The sequence below is a fragment of the Eublepharis macularius genome, chromosome 14 (genome assembly GCF_028583425.1).
Source record: "Eublepharis macularius isolate TG4126 chromosome 14, MPM_Emac_v1.0, whole genome shotgun sequence".
Taxonomy (NCBI): domain Eukaryota; kingdom Metazoa; phylum Chordata; class Lepidosauria; order Squamata; family Eublepharidae; genus Eublepharis; species Eublepharis macularius.
The window spans coordinates 69,461,595-69,479,641 of NC_072803.1; the positions used below are offsets into that span (position 1 = coordinate 69,461,595).

General features: G+C 45.1%; 1 protein-coding gene across 1 annotated transcript in view; it reads right to left on the reverse strand.

The window, feature by feature from the left end:
- Positions 1-18,047, reverse strand: part of PMPCA (peptidase, mitochondrial processing subunit alpha) — a 28,271-nt gene that overhangs the window by 3,773 nt on the left and 6,451 nt on the right. The window contains exons 7-9 of the mRNA XM_054998329.1: positions 10,620-10,883; positions 2,493-2,585; positions 786-904 (exon numbers count right to left, since the gene is read on the reverse strand). Of these exons, the coding sequence (XP_054854304.1) occupies positions 786-904; positions 2,493-2,585; positions 10,620-10,883 (476 nt within the window). The remainder of the gene's footprint in view (positions 1-785; positions 905-2,492; positions 2,586-10,619; positions 10,884-18,047) is intronic.

The window sequence follows — 18,047 nt, forward strand, 5'->3', positions numbered from 1 at the left end:
GCAGAAAATCCCTAAGTGCTCCGTGCAGAGCAGGCTGCCACTAGAAATCCCACTCTGAGAATGAGGAGTTGCAGGTGGCCACAGGTGGCCTCTGTCCTGGCTCATGCCTGGGATGTCAGGGATGCAGAATAACACCATGCCGGGGGGATGCAATGGTCGCAGAAAAAGGAAGAAAGAACTAGAATTATGTCTTTGGAAAAAAGCAGCAAAAACTTGCTTCTGAAAGAAAACCCCATCGTGCTATTCCTGAGAGTGGGATGGCGTGACTCTCCTTCTGGCCACTTACTTACTGAGGCCAAAGGATCTTTCAGCCTAAAGCCAGCTTGAGAGGCTTCTACACCACAACTCCAAAGAGAAGCAGAGAGAAGTACTCCCAAAGACTTGTCCACTCTGAGAAACTGACAAGTCCCACAGGAGAGCAGAAACCTTGGCAAGAAGGGGAACTGGCCACTCCGGCAGGTCCGGTTCAGTTTGGCTTGCTCTCCGGTCTTCATCACCTGCCTCAGAAAAAGCTGTAGAGTTCCAGGCCTTCAGACAATGAGGCATGGCAGGAGGACTAGGGGTGAATTGGCCCGTTATCATATGGGGAAAATTCCCAGTGGGCTCCTGCCCTGTAGGGCAGCCAGGAGTGAGCCAAGCTCAGGCCCTGGTAGCACAGGAGGAAGAGACATGAAAGACTAGAGCCAGCACTGTTGCCACCCAGTCTGGCCAAATGCCCCTGCACTGGGGTCACCTGCGGGCACTACCGTTCAGCAGAGGAATTGTTTCTACTCCAGGAGACTCACCGGTTGAGTACATTAAGATACAGCCGGGTGAACATGCCTTTGCCTGGCCCTCCAGCTGAAAAAGATCCACCGCCACCCATCATCATGTTTAACACAGCAAAGGGAATGAAGTCTTCTTCCTGGAATAACAGAACAAAGAAGCTGGCTCAGTTATGCATACTCGTTTAGTGTGATGTCCTAGCAGCCATTTTATTTGCTCTCTTATGCTTTTGCACATAAACAATATTTATAATGAATGCATAGTCCACTAGCATGTGCAAGCCGGAAGGGGAAGATATGGCTTATTTGCTGCGACCCCCACCCCCCCTACTCGAAATGAACCGTGAAGATCCTTGAAGAGAAGTCGGCGTAAGAGACAGCCAAAAGAAGGGGGGCCACTTCAACCCCCACCTACTCTGTAAGCACAACAAGAAAGACTTGAACGCAGCTGCACACTGGAGTTAACCCGCCCCACCCCAGTGATCAAAACGTATCTCACATAAAGAGCACAAAGATTACTCTAGCAATCATAGGTAATTAGATGCCTTATTTTTTATAAAAATTAAAAGAGGTTTACATGCTGTTTGGCCACCTTCAGTGGCTCTGTATGCTTTGGTCTGTGTGTGTTTTCTATCACGTTCAAAGTGTCCAGTGCCATTCTTTCCTTTCCAGCACCTGCAATGCTAAACTTTTCTTCTCAATTTGCCCCACTGAATTTGGGAAAACCTCATGAAGAATAGTGGAGAAAAACCTCCCAACGGTCAGCTCTTCAGGACAGGTAATATGGTCTTATTATGCACCCACATGTAAGCATTAAAAGATAAATCACAACAATACGGCTTAAAAGCAATCTATGCTCATTGGTTCTGTATATAGTGGAAACTATCCTCGCTTATGGCATGTGTGCAGGCCATCATGCCTCTCTTTGCTTACATTTCTGTAGTGTTTTTTTTAATCCTTGCCTTGGTGACCTTTCCTTTGATATTGTACATTATTGTGACTAAGCCTCGTGTTAGTTCTTAGAAGCTGAAAGTGGCATTTGCATCTGCCTTGTGAATGGAAAACCGTACTCCAGACTGGTCTTGTTGGTGCTCAGTTCGTTGTCATGTAAATTTTTATTGCATTTCTTCTCGTTTCTGTATATGTCTATGGTGAATTGGTAAGCATTTTTATACCAGAAACTCATGTCTAAGCGGTTCATCGCATTTGTCACATGACATTCAATTCCCCACAATAATGAGTTGTAACACAAGAGAGTTATGAGATTTTTCTCTCCTATGTAAATGGTGTCCCCTGCCCACCATAACCAACAAAAGCCCTACCACTGGACCCTGATATGCATATTTTTTATTTGTTTATTTTAACATAGGAAAAGATTCCAGCGTAGACGTGCATCCAGTGTTATTGTTTTGGTTTGCACTTTGGTCGTGCTCAGAGGCATGCTTCTGGAGGCAGGGGACAAACTTGGGTAGCAGCCAGATCCAGACTACACTATCAGTGGAACAGAGCTTTCACGTCTCTCTCCTCCAACTACAGCTCACTGATCACCAAATGCTGCTCCTGGGAAACAGGGGAACCTGAGGGACGGCAGAAGGGCTGCCTGCAGCAGGAAGGGGGAATGGATAGAAAGTGCTAATTCTGCCCAAGTCCAACTCAAACATGATTCAAGGACTGTATGCATCTTGTCTGCTTTGCATCCGAGCAAGGATTTCTAGGATTAATGCTTACCAGAAATGAACAGGTTTCCAGCCCAATCATGATGTGGGTCAATTCTGGAATTGGAGTAGGCCCCAAACTAACCTCTGACATGTCCTTTTCAAGCTGTGGGAAGGGAGGAAGACATTAAGTGGAGATCTGAACTAGGAAAACTTGGGCCTGTATAAAGAAAAGAAGCCAGAAGCTTGATACCGGTGATCCAGACAACGGGCACCACACTGCCACGCTTGCCATGCCGCCACCCACAGGCTTCTCTCCCATCCGTCAAAACCTGAGCCTTTTCTGTTCCCCTCGGCCATTTCAGGTTTTACCTTCTTGAGGTTTCTGTTCCTCCCCACTCCAAATTTTCCATCCTTTCCTTGCCATGTTTGACCGTTTCCATCTCTCTTCACCTTCCCCAGACCAACACTAACTGAGGCTTGGAATTCTCAGCGATGGCGGCTGTGGGCTGCTTAGCCTCCCCCAAAATGACCACCAGTATCTCGCAATGTAGTCTCGTGTGATCTTAAGCGGCATACCTTGCTTTAAAAAACAAGCATTGCTTCTATGCTTTTTGGGTTCTTCTAACCCAAGATGTAATTTTTTGTTAAATTTCATACTTTTCTGCAAAACTGGAGCTTTCCCCCCGAGCTTACAGAGCCGTACTTCTTGTCCGTTCCTAGCTCCATTCTGTGGATTTTTTGATCCATACTCTATGGCCCAGCTCAAAATCAGACATAATGATATTGGTTCATAATGCAGCTTACAGATTTAAAAGACAAGTTACAAACATTTACATCTGAGAATCTGTTTACCCAGCGAATTCTCTTTCTACTTGTTCACCAGACAATTCTAGACAATTGGGTGCTGTCCTATCTATTCACTAGTAAAGGGATTCTTTATAGAACAAACAACTGCCTGGGCCTGGGCTAGAAGGTATCACCCACTACTCCCTCACCAGCCAGTCACTTCCTCAGTAATAAATATGACCTTTATTCTGCTCAAAAAATAATTCTGATCCAAAAGTTACTATGGGCTAAAGAACTCTGCTTACTGGATAAACCCTATTTGAAGAAGGGTTAACTAAGTAGGAACATTCTCTGTTACCCCACCAGTGATTCAGACAATGAGGCATTACAAAGCAATGACAGCAGCCCCTGGAGAGAGGAAAGGTAGAGAAAAAAAAGACACGGAGAACACACTGAAGCACCATCTGTCAAAGCATGGGCCAGTAGAAATGAAAAGGTTCAGTCTGAACCGCCTGAAGGAGGTGTGCATGAAAGATCAGACAGCTGCCCTACCTATCCCTGTGGCAGATGCCCTGGAACAGAAAACCCAAAAGAAGACACCTCGAAGCATGGAAGTGGGCACACGGCAGCCTCGTACCCCTCTGCATGCAAACTCTAAGTCATTTCTAGCAATAGAAGCCTCAGATGTTCTGCTGCCCCAATCCCTCACTCCATCTGTTGTTTATTTAGAAAATTTATGTGCCATTTCTCCAGGAAACCTGCTCAAGGAGGCTTACAAACATGATAACATATAAAATTGTTCAAAATTGACAAGATATTTCAAAACTCAGCATTAAAATCAGAATAAAACATGAAGCCACTTAAAAGGAGATTCAAAAACAATCCTCAAGCTATAAAAACAAATTTAAAAGATTAATCTCTTAATTAAAAGTCTAGTTTGAAACATTTTGGCCTGGTGCCTAAAATACACCAGGGCAGGTGCCAGGTAAGCCTCAAGGGAAAGAATATCCCATAGGTGAGGGGCCTAAAACCCCTGTTTCTATCACCACCCACATCGCTCCTGCAGGCACAAAGAGTGTCGAAGAGCCATTTCCAACCCAGCCAATATCTCCAGAAGAGTACTATGGTCAATTATACTGAAAACTGCTGAAAGGTTCAGAAGAATCAACAGGGAGGCACTCATCACTCTCCTGGAAAAAATATGAGTCAAGGTAACCGAGGTTGTTTCCTCCCCGAACTCAAGCCTGAATCAAGACTGAAATGGGTTGGCCCCTTTGGGAGGCAATGGCTTCCTGAAGCTCCCATGTCCATGGGAGAGACAACGCAGCTGTTTTTTTGGCTGGAGAGTCACATTTCAGCCATTTATCACTCTTGGTAGAGAGTGATCGGAAGAGTACCTATTTGTGCCTCATTTGATTAATTCAATGGAAGTAATTACTGCCTGGGCTATGCTGTAAGCTGTGCTGGAGTGAAGTATGACCGCCTCCCAATCTTAAATCTATCAACTTTTCTCACTGAATTTCTAACTACAGTCTAGAACCTGCGACAGAGAAGTAATTGTGCAGCTTGGGGTGAGAAACAGTCCCTAGTCTAATTTTGATGTGCTTTCCTTGTTGAAAAAAAAAGAATTAAGGAAAATGAATATACTTAAGAGCTTGGTTTATATCTACATTGGAAAAAAGAAAGATTCAAACGGGCATAGGGCTATGTTTGATGAAGGCTATGTTTTGTCTTGGCAAGTGGAAAGGTTTGGCCTGGAGAAGAGGAAAATTACTGTGGAGATTAACCTTGAGTAAAGGAAATAAGACAACTACCAGCTGGGGAAATAACACAACTCGCTCTGTAAAAATTTTTTATTCTACCTTCCTGATTATAAAACTCTGGACTAATACCACCACCCTCTGGATTGATGAGAAATAGCACTCTATAATTCTTTCTTATTAAATTGGACTACTAAAAGAGATATTTGACAAAGAGTTTGAGATTCATCAAAATAATCTGACTTTACTGGAGTTAAGAGAGAAGGAATTTACTTCGTGGGATCAAAGAAAGAAAAGATGAAAATATCAGATAAAGAATGGTTCAGGCATTAGTCAGCTTCTTATACACAGATGCCCAAAAAGTAGAAACAGAATTTACAAGGTTTATACCAGATTTGCAACCCAAAATAAACTAGCAAGAGACGTCATAATTCATGTTGTGAAGAAGGTTATTATAAAATGAAGGGTTTTTTATTATCTTTTGAAGGAGTGGGAATAAAGGAATATCCTAGACTGGAAGGGGAAGAAGAGGAACAAGAACAGAACAGCGATGAGGACTTGAGCAAAGAACTTTGGTCATAAATAAATAAATGGATGAATGGAAAATATGTAGGCCCTACATTTATTTTGTGTTAAATTCTTAAGAACTCCCTAAAAAAATTATTGATGTTTTTAGATAAAATAGTAAAAATGACTAAAGATATGTTAAAGAACTGGAAAGGGGAACAGTAGGGTTAGGGTTATGTTATTATCTTTGGTGGAGTGGTAACAAAATGAAAAAAATTTGGCTATAATTATATATGTCAATGAGAATTTTGAAGATTTATAGTTTAGACTGGAGTTTTATATGTTGGGAAATATGGATAAAAATTTGGGGAAAGGGTATGTTTTTAAAATGTTACATGTGGTAATAGCGACATTATATATGCTTAAAATGGAGGTGTAAGGATTTACCCTTCTGTGGAAGATTAGATTGGACTGGAAAGATGAGTTTCAGCTGAGACAGCCAAACTTATAGTTTTAATGAGAGATAAAATCATTGTCTACACACATGGCAAATTGGAAACTCTTTATGAATCTCTGCGAGAGATTAAGAAAAATGAACTAATCATTGGTGGAATTAAGAATAAGGAGTTGGGATGTTAAGATGAGATGAGATAAATAAAAAAGATATTAATTAGACCACAAGGTGATCAGTATGAGAGGAGGAAGTGTCGTAGGGAAAAAACTGTAAGGATTAACAATACAGCTATTAAACTGTTTTTTTCTTTTTTATTGTCTGGTAGTATGTGTAGGCCACTGTAGGCCTTTAGTAGTTGTACGTCATTGTTATGCTTTATGTTTTTTCCCCTCTTTTCTGTACTATCTTTTTAACTTTTCCACAATAAAATAAAAATTGTAACCAGAAAAGACTAAAATGGGTCTAGATACTCTCTCCCAAGATCCAGAGGAGTTAGCCATGTTAGTCTGTAGTAGCAAAATAGAAGAGTCCAGTAGCACCTTTAAGACTAACCAACTTTACTGTAGCATAAGCTTTCAAGAATCACAGTTCTCTTCATCAGATGCATGGAGGGTAAGAAGAAACTGGCCATATATATGTATATAGGTGGTGAGGGGAGCGTGGAGGAGATGCAATCAGTAGCTTTTGATAATGGGATCAGTTGACTCCTGATAATGAAATCAGTTACTTCTGATAATGAGATAACCATTCATAGTCCCTATTCAGTCCAAGCCTGACTGAGTCAAATTTACATATGTTTAATTTACATATGTAAATTTACAAATTTACATCTCTTTTTGCCCAGCCAGACCCACACAAACCATACAACTCTGTGGAGACCTGGAGGCCTATTTTAGATGCCTAAGACTGAAGGAATTCTTCAACCGCTCCGCTGAACAAAATGATGAACAAAGCACTGAACAGACACCATCACAGCAGCAATCACCCTCCCAACCCAGCAATGCAAAATCACCGTTACAAAGCTCCAGAAAAAAGAATTCCACATGGACACCCCCTGAGGGCCGCAACTCCTCACTGGACTTCTACACTGAATGCTTCCGTCGACATACACAAGCTGAGATAATTGGCAAACAACACCACTTAAAGCAGAATATCAGCTGTGCAGAAAGAGATGCCATAAACAGCCTCCAAAATAATTCTGGCATCGTAATCAAGGAAGCTGACAAAGGTGGCGCAGTTGTCATCATGGACAAACATAACTATATATAGGAAGCAGAGAGACAACTCTTCAACACAACATTCTATAAAACGCTACCTTCTGACCCTATGGAGTAATACAAAAGAGACATACAAGAACGTATCCGTATGGACACACCCCAGGAACCACAACCAGGAACATTCTACATATTACACAAAATCCACAAACCAGTTAACTCAGGATGCCCCATTGTTTCAGGAATTGGCACTATCACAGTAGGAGTCTCAGGATATATGGACTCAGTCCTCAAACCCTATGCCACCACCACACCCAGCTATTTACAGGACACCACTGACTTCCTCAGGAAAATATAGTCCATTGACAACCTACCAGATGACACCATCCTAGCAATCACGGATGTGGAGGCTCTGTACACAAATATCCCACATGCAGATGGACTGCAAGCCATCAGGAATATTATCCCGGACAAAACCACATCATACCTCGTCACTGAACTTTGCCACTTCGTACTCACTCACAATTACTTCAAATTTGGTGACAGCTTACATCTACAGGTTAACGGCACAGCCATGGGCACACACATGGCACCACAATATGCTAACATATTCATGGCGGACTTGGAGCAACGCTTCCTCAGCTCCCATCTACTGAAACCACTCCTGTACTTAAGATTCTTGGATGACAACTTCATCATTTGGACCCATGGGAAGGAAGCCCTTGAGAGATTTCATCAGGACTTCAACAGCTTTCACCCTACTATCAACCTGAGCCTGGACCATTCTACACAACAGGTACACTTCCTGGACACCACTGTACAACTACATAATGGACAAATAAATACCACCTTATACCGGAAACCCACCGACCGATACTTGTATCTACATGCCTGCAGCTACCACCCTAAACATACCACTCGGTTGATTGTCTACAGCCAAGCCTTACATTACAATTGTATCTGCTCAAATGCTCTTGATCAGGACTCCCACTTAAGAGATTTACAACAAGCATTTTTGGGGCTACAGTACCCACCTAATGAAGTGAGGAAACAAATCAACAGGGCCAGACTAGTACCCAGAAATAGCCTGCTCCTGGACAAACCTAAAGGAACTAACAACAGAACACCACTGGTTGTCACCTACAGTTCCCAGCTCAAACCCATCCAACGTATCATCAGTGACCTACAACCCATCCTGGAAAATGATGCCTCACTCTCACAAGCCCTGGGTGGAAGACCTCTCCTTGCCTACAGACAGCCCCCCAACCTTAAATGACTTTTCACCTACAATCATGAATCGGCTAGCAGAGTCACCCGCACAGGTACCAGGCCCTGCAACAGACCCAGATGCCAGCTCTGCCCTTATATCTACCCAGGAAATACAATTACAGGACCCAATGGCACCAACTACACTGTCTCTGGCTCTTACAGCTGCTCATCCTCCAACGTGATATATGCCCTCATGTGCCAACAATGTCCATCTGCTCTGTACATTGGACAAATCAGCCAACCTCTGCGCAAAACAATAAATGGACACGAATCTGACATTAAAAATGGCAACATCCAGAAACCAGTGGGAGAACACTTCAATCTACCAGGACATTCCATCAAGGACTTAAAGGTCACTGTAGTTCAACAGAAACCTTTCAAAAACAAAATCCAACGGTAAGCTGCTGAATTGGAATTCATATGTAAATTTGACTCAGTCAGGCTTGGATTGAATAGGGACTATGAATGGTTATCTCATTATCAGAAGTAACTGATTTCATTATCAGAAGCCAACTGATCCCATTATCAGAAGCCACTGATTGCATCTACTCTCCCTCGCCTCTCCACCTATATATATCTAGCAAGTTTCATCATACCCTCCATGCATCTGACAAATTGAACTGTGATTCTCGAAAGCTTATGCTACAGTAAAGTTGGTTAGTCTTAAAGGTGCTACTGGACTCTTTTTTATTTTTTTCTCCCAAGACCTTCTGAAGGAGGATTTGTAATGGGTACAAATTGTACCCAGAGTGTTCATAAATGGTATCTCATCCTCTTGGAAAGCAGTGACAAGTGGAGTGCCTCAGGGATCTGTCCAGGGCCATGTGTTGTTCCACATCTTTATAAATAACTCATATGAAAGAATAGAGGGGATGCTCATTAAATCTGCAGACAACACTAAATTGGGAGGGGGAGCTAATATAATAATGGAATCAAGATTTAGAATGATCTTAGGCTGAAAAACAGCTAAAACTAAAAAATTAATTTCAACAGAAAAATGTAAAGTTCTGCAGTTAGGTGGGAAAAAATCAAAGGGATACTTACAGGATTGGGGAGACCTGTCTGGGCAGCAGTACATGTGTAAAGGATCTAGGGGTCTCAGTATACCATACCCTGAAAATGTCAGCAGTGTGATGCAGCAGCTAAAAAAGCAAATACGATTTTGGGCTGTATCAACAGAAGTATAGTGCCCAGATCACATGAGGTAAAGGTATCACTTTGCTCTGGGTGGACCTTATTTGGAGCATCATGTTCAGTTTTGACCACCACAGTTTAAAAAGGATGTTGACAAGATGGAATGCATCCAAAGGAAGGCTACAAAATGAGTGAGGGGTCTAGAGACTAAATCCTACGAAAAAAGATTACAGGAGCTCGGTATGTTTAGCCTGGGAAGAAGACAACTGAGAGATGCTACGATAGCCATCTTCAAGTATCTGAAGGGCTGGCATGTAAAGGATGGAGCGCAGTTGTCTTCTGCTGTCCTAGGAGTCAGACCAGAACCAACGGGTAAAAATTAAACTAGAAGAGCTTTTGGTTAAATATGAGGAAGAACTTCCTGCTGATAAGAGTAGTGAAACAGGCTTCCTCGGAAGGCAGCAGACTCTCCTTTGGAGATTTTTACGCAGAAGCTATATGGCCATCTGTCAGTGTGAACTTAGGCAGATCATGACAGGGAGGACAGGAAGGGATGAGTCAGAGCTCAGCTCTCATGGCCCTTTCTGATGTGCCCAGGGTAATGCCGATTGCCACTTTGGGGTCAGGAAGGGCATACACAAACATCTAGAACTCACCTTGTGCTGAGCTTACCCTTCGAATGTTCCAAAATGAGAGGAAGAAGGGGGAGGCAAGAGACACACCTGTGTGGCTGGCTTTATCTCCCCACAGCCGACAAGTTTGCACTCAGCTTAAATGAGAAGCAAAATGAGTGCAAAGCCTCAGAGAAATGGGATTTTGCCTCTCTCGAGGTTACATTCAAATCAGGTTGGAGATGTTTGAGAAGTTTTTCTGGATTCCATTTATTCCCTGGACAGTTATCCTGTCCAGAAAACATCTCAGTCACCAGGGGGCTCATGATTGTTCTGGAGTAGAAGGTCTTCTGATTGCACGTTTCATCTTGGCAGATATCCCAGGAAGCCACAAATTCCCTAAAAGCAACCATGTGACTCGTGACTGACCAAAGGATAACGGTGACCCTTGTTTTGCTTTACCTTGAGTATCCCGCCAGTGTACTGGGCAACTGACTTGTCGACAGCCTTGACCACTGCACTTCCCCACACTGGCTTGATTCCAAGGAGGTACTTCTTGGCATAGTTCACAAGCCTTTCATGCTCAATCCCTACAGCAGCCAACACCATCCTGTCAGGTGTGTAGTAATTCTGCAGGTATGAATGGAGGACTTTTCTGTCGATTTTCTCAATGTTCTCTGCTTGACAGAACCTATTCAATCCCACAGTGTTTCCTCTGTAAGCTGCCTGCAAGAGGCAAAAAAAGCACAGGCATGAATTTGGATGAGACACACAAGCACTTGGCAGAAGGCTATGGGGAAGGAGAGGTTCCCCCACACACGCTCTTTTTGCTGTACCTTACTATGTGAGATGAAGTACATTTCTGCTTAGAAAACGAGTGTGTTATCATAACAGGTTTTGATTCCTTTAGGGGCTAATTTTATGCATGGAACGGAAACACAAGTTGGTGCATGAAAGAATGGCATGATTATTTCCCATTCTTAACGGAATCTGAAACTAGAAGATTCAAGGACAATCTTAAAATACATACTTGTCCAAAGGACTGGAACTATTTGTCCTTATGCTTGACATTTCTCGGTTTCTACGTAACAACACAATGAGTGGAAACATCTTTTAACTGCCAGACAGTACTTTGCCAATAAGCCAGCCAACTAATGATACTCATTTGAAAATCCCAAGAATAAGTGAGAAAGCAAGTCATATTTGCGCAGTATTAAGAGCCCCTTTTTACCTGATCTGGTAAACACAGCATTAGTGGAAAGCCTATGCAATTGGAGGAGACAATATAGCATGTACTTTCCTCTGCATTGTTGTTATTGTTTTTAAAAAGGCACTGAAATCTATTCAGCATTTCAGCGAACTCAAAGAAATGTACTTGATGAGAGGAGTGCCATGTCCACAGCACATCTGCTTCAACAGAATGTAATTCTCAACTACAGCACACCTCAGTTTCCCTGTTACTCTCTTTAGTATCACTTGCTATTTTCAGATCAACCTGGTGGTTAATAGGGGTGTGTGCTTCGGGTATCAGATTCTGTAAAATACCTGAATCTGGCCCAATTCAGAAAGATTCAGTATGTCTGAATCATGGCCAGCATGCTTGCCCGGATTCGGAAATACTGAAACAAAGCTTACTGAAGCAATTCGGTCCGCTTTAGAAAGCTTCAGGAGCAGCCGGCAGCACTTTGCTAGCTGCTTGCATTGCAAAACGCCAGCAAAGTTCTGGGGCAAATTCCCACTCTTTCTTAGGAGAGGGGAGGAGGGAGAAGGAGGGAGTGACTCACTACAACCTCCCCCCTCCCATCTTGTAATAATAGGCAGGAAGCTTGAAAGCAGTTTTCTTGCTTGAAAGCAGTTTTCTTTTCACTGTGACACTGAGAGATCTCTGTCTTTTGGTGCTACACCTCTGAAGATGCCAGCCACAGCTGCGGGCGAAACGTCAGGAACTACAATGCCAAGACCACGGCAATACAGCCCGGAAAACCCACAACAACCATCGTTCTCCGGCCGTGAAAGCCTTCGACAATACAGTTTTCTTGCTGTTTGCAAAGTTGCTTGCGAACAGCAAGAAAAGTGCTTTCAGAGATTCCTGCCTATTTTCCTGGATAGGAGGGGTAAGGAGGGGTGAGGATGAGTACAAAGGGGAGGAGGGAGATCAGAGAAAGGAGGAGGAGTTAGGAGTGTCCAATCCTGCAGCTGCATCCTCCTTCCAGCCAATGGTATTCTCTGGAAGGAGAGTACCTTAATGCAGGGATTTAAATTGGAGGCTTGCCTTGTAGCAAACTTCCCTGGCCTAGAGAGAGACATTGAGACTTCCTGATGGATTCTCTGTCTCTGTGGTGGTCTGGGACTTGGCTGGCCTGCTGGACTCATCTGGACTGTGAGGACTGGATTCCCTGGTGACTGACTGACTCACCGCTGGACTTCAGGAGACTGGTAGGAGGGTCAGTCACTGACTCACTGGGTTTTCTCTTTGGGAGGAGGGGGTTGGTGGGGGGGGAATAGGGAAGGTAATTTTTTTTGTTTGAATTTTAATTATTTTTAAACATTTTCCTGCTTGTTTATGGCCTTCCTTGGCTCGATTATATTTGGCTTGAGTGTCTGGGCCTTTTTTTGGGGGGGGGGGGGGCGGGATTGCTTGCTTGGCTTGATTTTGTTAATCTTGCTTTTCTTGACACTGTATGGAAATGCCTGCCCTTGTCCTTGCCACCGATTGTACTAATCTCACACTATGTAATCCGTCTTCAACCTCAGTAAGAAAGGCAGAATATAAATGATATAAAATAAATAAATAAATTCCTGTTAATTTGATTTGACTGATAAGGGTTCCTGCTGTGTGTGGGGATGTAGCTGGGCTTCAATGGGAGGATACTGCTTGACTGGGGGGGTTGCTTTGCTTAATTGGGGGGGGGCCGAGTTTGTTAATTTTGTTTTAATTTTTTTTGGCTTCTTTGCTAAAGGTTTCTGCTGTGTGCGTTGGGGAGGGGTAGCTGGTCTTCGATGGGAGGGGGGGTGCTTGACTCAGGGGGGTTGCTTTGCTGTTTTCTTTGCTTGATTTTGTTTTGGGGGCTTTGGGGGCAAATTTTAGTGTTGGTGTTTGGAGTTGGTGTTTTTTAGACTAGTTGGTGTTGGTGTTTTACAGTTTGAGTTTGTTGTTAATGGTTGATGTTGTTTTGTTAGTTGGGGTGGTGGTGTTTGTAATTATAGTAGTGTTTGGGTAGCATACTTTGGGTTTCTGAGAGTACTGTTCTTACTGTTTTTATAAGGTAGGTTAGTTGTAGGCCTGTGTTATTCATTGAATATTTGCCCTCTAAATTGTTAGGGATCAAAGGCTACTTTTCCCTGTTTAATAGGCTTGTGTAGGAATGGATTTAGTGGGAGCTCAGGTTCTGCTTAAATTTTATTCATATAAATAGGCTGCCCATTAGTACTCACTTAAATAGGGTTTCCCTGCCGACCTCTGGCACCCTTGGAGCCAGGCCGGGGCACGTTTTTTGTAATAAGTTTCCCTTTATATTGGGGTTTAGGGACCACCTTGATTCCTGAAAAAGAATTCAGCTGTTTGCTAGTGTGGGTTCACAAAAAGAGATTTTGTGACCATCTCAAGGAACAGAGCCACAAAAAACAAAGATCTAGAGTAGGTAGGTAGGTAGGCTTAGAAACTAAACAAACTTTTGTCTAGGTGCTTGGGGGGAGTGTTAAAAGAGTTACCAGCTGGTAGTTAGTGTAGGAACCCCCACCCCAAAGATCAAATGTTCACCTGAACCTCCACCCCAAAGATCAAATCAAGCGTGTAACCCGCTTGATGTGTAGGAGCAGAAACAAATTGGGAGAGTCCCAGTGCTGCCATGGATGACACCAGGTCTGTAGCCTGAGAAGAGGTGGGACCGTCAACACGGACATTGAAATCACCCAAGACGAACAGTCTAGGATGTTCCAAGGCCCACCCCGATACCGCCTCTTACAAGCTTGACAGGGTAGCTACTGGTGCGCTAGGCGGTCGGTACACCAAGTAGATAGCCAAACTCTCCTCTGCATCCCACACCAGGCTAACACAATCAATGCCAGCGATCTTTGGTGTGGGGAGTGTCCCGAAAGAGAGAGACTCTTGAATGAGTATTGCCACCCCTCCCCCCCAGCCATCTGTCTGGGACTAGTGAAGGACCGAGAAACCTTGTGGGGTCAGTTCTCCCAAGGCGACTGTCTCGCCCTCCCTCACCCAGGTCTCGGTCTTCTGCTCAGCTTCAGCTCTAGTGTGCAGCATGCGCACCTGTCACTTACTGCTCACTGGTGGCAACCCAAGGACCTTCAGGGCGGTGGTGGGGTGCCCAGTGTTAGACTGGGATGGATGGGAGACTGTTGGGCCAGCTACTGCAAGGCTCTGCTCCATGCTGAGGTTCTTGATGTGACGCACACGGTGCAGAACATCACAACCACCTTGAGAAGTTGGATGACTGGGCAGGCAACAGCAGCGTCACCATGGGATGTAGGGTGACAGTGGCTGAAACATGAGGGCAGCACTGGCGCTGGTGGGCTGGGAGCGCTTTTACTGTGCGCCCCACAAACTTCACCTTGTGGTGAGGACTGCACTTGGTTTGGGCTCCCCCACAGAACCCCAGGAACCTGCAACTCGTGACCTCCAATGTCTCCTGCAAAAATGTTGGAGACTCACAAGTCACTTGTCGTGCAATGTGAAGTCCACTCATGAACTGCGCCAGAAGCAGGACAGGACAGGTGTGCCAGAGCATCGCCTGATCTCAGACGTAGTCACTCACTGGAACTCCACCTGTGCCATGCTGGAGTGCTTGATGGAGCAGCAGGCCGCCCTCCAGGCGTGGCTCTCAAGAGAGTGACGCTTGGAGGCAGGAGGGTGAGTTCAGCCAAGAGGATTTGCTCACCATCTCCCAGACGGTGGAGGTCCTGAAGCCCTTCAAGGACTTTACTGTGGCAGTCTCATCTGACACGGTGACCCTGGGTCTGGTCATTCCTCTGGTGCACACGCTCCAGAGTTCAATGGCCTCCTTTGTGGACCCAGACGCAACACCACGTGCAGACTTGGTTCCAGAAGCACTCACGCTCATGAAAAGGCTGCAGCAGGGCATTGCTGCCAAGCTAAAGCCTCTCACGGAGAAGGAGTGTATATGTTGGCGACCATGCGCGACCCATGCATTAAGGGCACTTTCGCCAAGCGGGATGGGAACCTCAGAAGTACCAGAGATGCCCAGAGATTCTGTGTATGGGTGAGGTATAGGCAGGCCAAGAGGGGCCACCTGTCATCAGAGGGGACGGGCAGGGGGTCAAGCCCTGTGAGTCCCTCTCGTGCCCCTTCTGAGCAGGCTCTCCCCGCAGGCACCATCAGGATATCCATGGAGATGCTCTGGGAGGACATTGGCCCCTCTGGGATCGTGAGTCGTGTGAGACAGGATTCGGTGGAGGCAATGGTCAGGGACTAGTTTGTGGTGCTCTGGAGTTGGTGTCTACCGATCTACTGGGTCAAGAAGGAGGTGATCTGGCTGGACCTTTCCCTCAAGGCGCAGCGGCTCCTCTCATGCCCTCCAACAAGCATGGAGAGCGAGCGCATCTTTTCTTATGCAAGCGACATTGTCAGTGTACATCGCACTCGCCTTCTCCCATGGAGAGTTGAGCAGTTGGTCTTCCTGAAGGTCAACATGCAGCTCTTCGATTTTTCAAGAGTGGACTTCCAGAGCAAATGAAGCGAGCCCTCATTGTGGCCTGCATCCTCTGCAAGTCTATGACCTGGGGAATAACGCTCTTCCCAAAAATAAACTTAGGACACCAGCAGGAGGCAGGTGGAACTCAGTGGCAAAAGGAACGCACCTTGCAATTTGGCAGCCCCCCCCCCCCACACACACACATACACATACACAATGCAATACTGGCCCAGTCCTTGTGGGCACAAATTCTGATAATTGAAAACAGAGGCCCCAGAAACGTTGATTGCCACTGGAATGAGAAGAGAGGAAGAGAGATTAGGTTAGATGAACTAGAGAGGGACATACAACTGGAAACCCAGAGAAGCAGCCAAACTAAGCTATGCTGAGCAGCATGCTGTTGTTGTTAAATGTTGTTGCTGTTAAATGTTCTCATTTGAAGGGGTGGGAGGAGCAGGGAGGAATGGTGCAGGCAGGCGCCAGCTGATGATGAAGGCTAGATTCCAACACTGTAGTTTTCAGCCTGAAGCTGGGGGGGAAGGGGGGGGATCCTTTGCAACTGTGCTCTGCAAATACCATCGTGTTGTGCTTGTGGCTTTGTACTGTCTAGTTCTGCTCTGTGGTGTTTCCCCACTGGCTGAACTCAGAGCCTGGCTGCAGGAAATGACAATGGTTCTGCTGGACTGAGTTGCAAGAGTCTCCCCTGGTTCAGTTCGGTTTGAGTGGAATGTAAGTGATACTATGGTGCAGTTCCCTTTGAACCACTTTAGGTCTATTGGGTGGGGGTATAATCAATGTTGTACTAATGTTGTTATATGCTGTAACCCTCCCTTCAGCCCACTTGTGGGGAGGGCAAGCAAGAAATCCCAGAAATAAAATGTTTAAAAACTAGTTTCAGTGTGTGTGTGATTCTCTGGTGTGATGGTGGGGGTTGTCTTAATCTAGGACTGTAAGTTGTGATTTAATAGCGGTGTGATGTTTAATGCTGTTATTAAGAAATTAAAATTAAAATTATTTTTGTGTATGTGTGATTCTCTGGTGTGATGGTTAGCCCTCATAGGGAAGAATGGAGAGTGGCTGGCCAGTCAACTATGGGTGTGACAGGGAATTTGGGGGCATGGGTTCAGTTGGGCTGTTGGGGAGGTGGATTTTAAGTGGGACTGTGGCTGCAGCCACTGGTTGCCACAATCCATGTGTTTCTGCTGTGTGGGAGTTCTCCCCACAGCAGAAACATGGTGTGGGATGGAAACCACCTGCCCCCCCCCAATGCCATCCAAACTCCAGTATCCCTGAAACTTGGGGGGGGGGGGCGCATGGGAGGACAGGTTGGAGCAGGTCCCCTGAAAATTTGGTACATTTTGCTTGCAAAATGCCACCCCAAGCCACCTCGAAAGACCTTGTTTTTCCCCACAGGGAATAATGGAGAGTGGAGGCAGATGGGGGTGCCTTCTTTGGGGGGCCATAACATGGCCCCCCGAAGTCCAATCCTTCTGAAACTTGGGGGGTTATTAGAGGAGAGATAGAAGGTCCCCACCAAGCCTGGTATGATTCAGAAAGAAAATGGCACCCCCAAGACTTTGGAAACCACAGTCCCTATTGAAAATAATGGCCGAATCTTTCCTAATCATACTCGACGTGGCCTGAATAGCGATTTCCAAAGTGACTTGCCGCTTTGGAAATCGCTTGATTTTGAATCTTTTTCCTGCTTCAGAAATACTGAAGTGGGAAACCCGAATATTACTGGCACTGCACAGCCCTAGTGGTTACTAGGGGTATGGACTGAAAAAAAAAATGGCTGGTTTGGATTCGGTATACTGAATCAGAAAAAAACTTGTTATTGTCCAATTGCAAAATTCATTCTCCAGTTCAGCTTGGCAATACAGAGCAAATTCAGTAAAATTTAGCCATTGTTTCCCCACAATAGAAACTAATGGAAAGTGGCTGGTCACTCTGCTCAGCAAGTACTGGGGTATTTTGGGGAGGGGCTTCATGACTGTAGACATGGGCACGATCCAAAAAAAAATATCGATCAAGCTGATCGTGGATCTGCGCTGGCAATGACCCCAGATCACCGATTCACTCCGATAAAGTCCCGTTTCCGATCTGGGATCTGAGAGGCCAAAGCGGAGGGGGCGCCTCCCCCCCCCCAACACACTTAGAGCAGAGGGGGGGGAGTTTTTAACCCAGCGACGAGCCGCCTCCCCTCAGGGAGGGGACG